The sequence below is a fragment of the Elephantulus edwardii genome, unplaced genomic scaffold (genome assembly GCF_000299155.1).
Source record: "Elephantulus edwardii isolate Elephantulus edwardi_28Jun2011 unplaced genomic scaffold, EleEdw1.0 scaffold00161, whole genome shotgun sequence".
Classification (NCBI taxonomy): domain Eukaryota; kingdom Metazoa; phylum Chordata; class Mammalia; order Macroscelidea; family Macroscelididae; genus Elephantulus; species Elephantulus edwardii.
The window spans coordinates 4,018,629-4,024,634 of NW_006399911.1; the positions used below are offsets into that span (position 1 = coordinate 4,018,629).

Genomic DNA, 6,006 nt, shown 5'->3' on the forward strand with positions numbered 1-6,006 from the left:
GATCCATCTAACATCAGCTACAATATCCCTAGTACCACGACCCCTTCTAAACCCAGCCTGGACTTCTGGCAGTTCTCTGCTGATGTGCTGTTCTGGTCGTTTTTGGATAATTTTCAGTAGAATCTTGCTTGCATGTGAAATCAATGATATTGTTCTGTAGTTTCCTTCACATCAACGCCTCAGTTCAGCATGAAGAAGTCAGAGAGTCTGTGCCCCATTCCCAAATGAGAAACCCACAAGTGAATAAGACAGTTTGTTTAACCACCATTGGACTATGCTTACCTGCTTACCATTGCCCTATATCGTCTGGTCTCCACTGGATCTTTTTCATTTCCTTCACCTGCTCCCCATCCACCCACCAAATTGTGCATCCCTGCAACTGCATCCCTGAAATTTCTTCCCTACCCATCCTCACCCTTTTGCTCCCAACCCTCACCTCCTTGTATCCCCATACATGTTATTTACAATTAAAAAAAAAAAGAAATCATGAATTGGGTCAGATCCACCTCCATCTTTAAGCTGATATCTTTGCTCTTTAGAACTTTAAAGAGGCTCTTGATGACAGATTTTCCCAGTGCTACACAATCTTGATTTCTTAACTGTTGCCATCATGACTGTTGATTGCAGACCCAAGTAAAAGGAAATGCTTGATAATGTCAATCTTTTCCACTCTCTGTCATAATGTTACCTATTGGTCCAGTGGCAAAGATTTTTATTTTTTTTTATTTTGAGGTGTAATACATATTGAAGGCTGTAATCTCTATCCTTCTTCAGTAAATATTTCAAGTCTTCTTTACTTGCTTTAAGTAATATTGTGTCATCTGTATAAGACAGGTTGTTGGTGTGTCTTCTACCAGTCCTGATGACATACTCTTCTTCATATGGTGTAGTTTCTTGGATTACTTGTTTACATATAGATTAAGTCTAGAGTGAAATACAACCCTGATGTACACCTCTCCTGATTTTAAATGATACAGAAATCTGTTCAAATTATGTTTCTTGATTTATGTCCAGGTTTCACACAGGTACAATTACATGTCCTTGGATTTCTATTCTTCTCAATGTTACCCATAACTTATCCTCACAGTCAAATGCCTTTGTATAGTCAATAAACTAACTAGAACTGGTCCTTAAGAAGAGACAATTAGGACCAGTGAACAACCTCTCCTTGACAGAGCTGAGAACCATACATTGGACTTGGGGCTCATATTCTCAGGGATCTGGAATGTTGTGCACGCACCACCACTCCAGAAGCTTGCAGGACAGAATACATCTGGAGGGACTAACTGCCCACGCCCTTCATTTCCATAACTCTGTCCAGATGGGCTAGTCTGAGGAAAATCCCATCTTTCCTGAGAAAAGTGCTGATTATGTAAAGCTTTATTAGCTTTAAGGAAAGAATGAAGTCTTGCTGGTTTGTCCCCTCAGAGAAAACAGGGTCCTGAGTAACTATATTGTTCTGCTGTGGCCTGCTCTGCTTCTCTCTTTACTAAACTTTGTTTACATGAGGAATGGTGTATCCTTTCTTAAATCTTGATTAGACTTGACAGGCACCTTTAAAATCTGGGATGCCTGTACAGCATCACGTTGTTGTTGTTGTGTGCTGTTGAGTCACCAGCGCTAAACCCTGCTCTACCCCTTGCCAATATCACTGCCTCCAACAAACCCACACCTACTACTCCAGTCTCATTGAATCAATTCACCTCATAGAGGGTCTTCCTTTCCTGCGCTGTCCCTCCAATCTCCCAAGCATGGTATCCCTCTCCAAAGACTGGTCCCTCGCAACATGTTCAAAGTATGTCAGATGGATGCCTCTAAAAAGCATCCTGGTTTAATCCTCTCCAGGCTGAACCTGTTTGTTTTCCTATCAGCCCACGGTATATTCAATACTCTTCTCCAGTACCACAGCTCAAAGGCACCAATTCTCCTTTTATCGTCCCTAGTCATCATCCAGCTTTCTGATGCATAACAAGTCATTGCAAAGACCATGGCCTGCATCAAGTGCACCTTAGTCTCCAGAGTGACACCAAAGCTCTTCAATACTCTGGATCATACACCTGTTAAAAATGCAGCATTATAGCTCTTGGGAGTGGTAATGTGCCTGAACACTCTAAGGCACTGGATTTAGGTTCCAGACTCTTCTTGTGTGTGGGTTCAAATTCTATCGCTGCCGGGACAGTGTTTAGGGAGCTCTGGTCATTTAGTCAACAGGGAGCTGCATTGCTAATCTAAAAGCTGTGCCTTTCTGGTGGTTAAAATCCACTAACAGCTCCTTGGGAGAAAGATGGACAATATCCTGCTTTCAGTCCCAATGAGGGGTCAATGTTAAGGCTATTCTGACTTATTTCCCTTTTTTATTTATTGGAGATGCAACTTATTTCTTCAAGTTTTAGTATCTCATTTAGGAGCTCAGTTGTTACTGATTATTAAAATCCTGTTGATTTATTTGTGTTTATTTTGTAGCCTTTTAAAAATTTCTTATCTTTATACTGTGATGCATAATACAAGTAAGAATTTACTGAAAAGAAGTCTCAGTGTGCTATTGCGTGCCTCAGCTTTTCTTCTTTCTTAACAATTACAAGAATTAGTGTAGAAATAAAATCAGCCAACAGAAAAGCATACATAGTCTTCCTTTATGAATCTGACAGATTTGTAGAGAAGAGAAAACCCATGGAATAAAAAGCCAATAAAAGAGGTCTCAAAGCATTTCAATTTTGTCAAGTTATGATAACGAAGATCTATACGCTCTGGAAAGAAAACTCAGCCAGCCAAGGAGCAAATTTATTAGGTCATGCAGATAAATGTTTGTAAAAGATAAAAGAATGATGATAAAAAAAGACCAGAGATAAAAATCTGAAATTTTGATTTGCAGTGATATCAAGGTTGGGCAACAAGGAGGATCTTGGGTTTTATTCATTCAAAGTCTGTGAATTTGCAATTATCCTGTAAGTATGATGATCAGAGAAACAAAAGACACTGGAACGGATTCTCATGTAAAAGTAGAAATAAGGAGACTTAGAAATCCATTAGATGTGGATTCTCCAAAACAACCCTTCAGGAATGGGAGTAGGACAGGAAGTTTTTATCCACCCTACCAGAAACATTTGAATCAATTTAACTTACTCATTGTCTAATTTTCCATGTTGTTGTTGTCATGTGCCCTAAAGTCGCTTGCGACCCATAGCAACCCTAATGTACAATTGCTCTGAAGCTTGCCCTGTCCTGAGTCGGTCTCATTGACTCTGACAAACCTACCCATATTGCCCAAATTACTGTATCAATCCATCTCATCCAGGGTCTTCCTCTCCTGCACTGGCCCCATCCTTTTGAGCATGATGTCCTTCTCCAAGGACCAGTCTCTCCTGGCCACGTGCCCAAAGTGTGTGAGACAGAGCTTCAAAATCCTAGTCTCCAAGGAGAGACTTGGTTTCACTCTCTCCAAGACAGATATATTTGCTTTCTTGGTGATCCATGGTATATGTTCAGTACTCTTCAATTGTCCATAAAATATTTATACTCAACAGCATTCACAGTAAATATCTGGGACTTCTCTAAATAATAACATTATTAAATACACTAATCTATTTCAATCAATAGAAGAATCTTTCAGAGCAATAGTCAGCAGAAAAATCAGAAAAGACATTTTTAACAATGACTTCAAAGGGGTATTTAAGACTATTGGCTTCATAATTCATTTAACTGTGTGGATTATATCAAACTGTGACTGACTCTGAGAAAAATGGAAATCCCAGAACACTTGATCATGCTAATGAGAAACCTATACATGGACCAAGAGGCAGTCATCAGAACAGAGCAAGGAAACACTGCTTGGTTCAAAATTGGGAAGGGTGTATGCCAGGGATATGGCCTGTCTCCATACCTTTTCAACATGTATGCAGAACAGATTATCCGGAAGCTGGGCTCTATGAGGAGAAATGTGGGGTCAGGATTGGTGGAAGATCTATTAACAATCTGCGTTATGCAGATGACACAACCCTGCTTGCTGAAACTGAGGAGGACCTGAAGCGCTTGCTGCAGAGGGTCAAGGACTGCAGCCTACAATATGGATTGAGGCTCAATGTCAAGAAGACAAAGATTCTCACCACTGGACCAATTGGCAGCATCAGGATGGATGGTGAAGAGATTGAGATTGTTCACAGCTTTAGTTTGCTTGGCTCCACAGTCAACACTCTTGGTACCAGCAGCCAGGAAATTAAAAGACGTATTGCCATGGGAAGGTCTGCTGTTAGGAACCTCTCCAAAATACTGAAGAGAAATGGTGTTTCTCTGGAGACTAAGGTGCGTATGATACAGGCCATGGTCTTCGCAATCACCTGTTATGCATCAGAGAGTTGGACAATGACCAAGGAGGATAGAAGGAGAACTGATGCCTTTGAGCTGTGGTGCTGGAGAAGAGTATTGAGAATACCACGGACTGCTAGGAAAACAAATAGATTTGTCCTGGAGAGGGTTAAACCGGGTGGCTCCTTGGAGGCAAGGATTCTGAGGCTCTGTCTAACATTCTTTGTACCTGTTGTGAGGAGAGACCGGTCCTTAGAGAGGGACATCATGCTTGGGAGGGTGGAGGGACAGCGCAGGAGTTGAAGGCCCTCTATGAGGTGGATTGATTCAGTGACTGGGGTAATCGCGATGGGAGTGTCAGAGACAGTGTGATTGGCACAGGACAGCAGAGTTTAGGGCTGTTGTACATAGGGTCGCTATGAGTTGCAAGTGACTCGATGGCACCTAACAACAACAACAACAGCAACAACAACATTTTTTTTTCTTAAAACTTGATTGCTAAATTATGAAAAACCAAAAATTAATGGGTGGGCTGAATAATGGAATGACTATAGCTAAAGACCACTTTGGTAATTGAGAGAATCTAATTGAGGAATTCTCTCAGAAGAATGATATAAAAAGACAAAGAAAGAGAAAGTATATAATAAAAAGTTAAGGGATGTATTCCAAGCAATGGAATAGCTGGAATTGGCAATGGAATAGCAATGGAATAGTCCTATGGAATTTCTACATTTACCTTCTTGAGGAAATTACAAATTGCCTTCCAGAGTGGTTGTACCATTTTACAATCCCACCAACATGTATAAGAGTTCCTATCTCGCCACATCCTCTCCAAAGACTTATTACTTGCCACCCTCCTAAACTTTGCTACTGCTACTGGGGTAAGACAGATCTCATTGTGGTTTTGATTTGCATCTTCCTTATTGCCAGTAATCTGGAGAATTTCTTCATGTCTGTTGGCCATCCAAATGTTTTCCTCTGTGAAAAGTCTTTCTATGTCTTTTGGCCATGAGAACTGAGGTACAAACAGATACTTGTACACCAATGTTTATAGCAGTGTTATTATTCCCCATTGCAAGAACATGGAAACAGATCAAATGTCCAACCACAATGGAATGGATTGAGAAATTATGGTTCATTCACATGATGGAATACTATGCAGCATGCAGAAGCAAAGATTTTGTAAATTACTAACTAACTTGGGAGGGACTGAAGAGCATTATACTAAGTGAATTGAGTCCCATATGAACAAATACTTTATAAGATCATTATTGTAGAACATGTATAAGGATCCAGGGAGGGAGAAGGGAGAGGAGGGGTGAGGATAAGTGGTGTTAATCATAGGGTCACACAGTTGATGGGTACAGGGAGGTATAGGTAAAGGAAAGGAGAAAGTTCTGGCATGAAAAACAATGTACACAAACTTTGCAAGTAAACCAGTATATAGTAAAAATTTACTTAAAAGACGTTAAGGGAAATGAAATATAAAAAAATTGAAAACCTATCAAGTAGAAGTTCCAAAAAGACAGAATAAGAGAGTATGGAATGGAGACAATTTTCTAATAAATACAAGAGGAAGGAAACTGGGGAGCTCTGGTGGCCTAGTGGCAAGGAGCTGCAACTACAATCCCAGAGGCAAACAGTTCGAATCCACCAGATGCTCTGCCAGGGGAGGAGGGACAATCTCCTCCTGTACCAGTCAGA

At 40.5% G+C, this 6,006-nt stretch overlaps 1 protein-coding gene across 1 annotated transcript in view; it reads right to left on the reverse strand.

Moving 5' to 3' along the window:
* The window catches only part of TXNRD3 (thioredoxin reductase 3), a 91,618-nt gene extending 88,359 nt beyond the window's left edge, over positions 1-3,259 (reverse strand). Inside the window, exon 1 of the mRNA XM_006895201.1 lies at positions 3,256-3,259. Coding sequence (XP_006895263.1) covers positions 3,256-3,259 — 4 coding nt within the window. The remainder of the gene's footprint in view (positions 1-3,255) is intronic.
* Between the last annotated feature and the right edge of the window lie 2,747 nt (positions 3,260-6,006).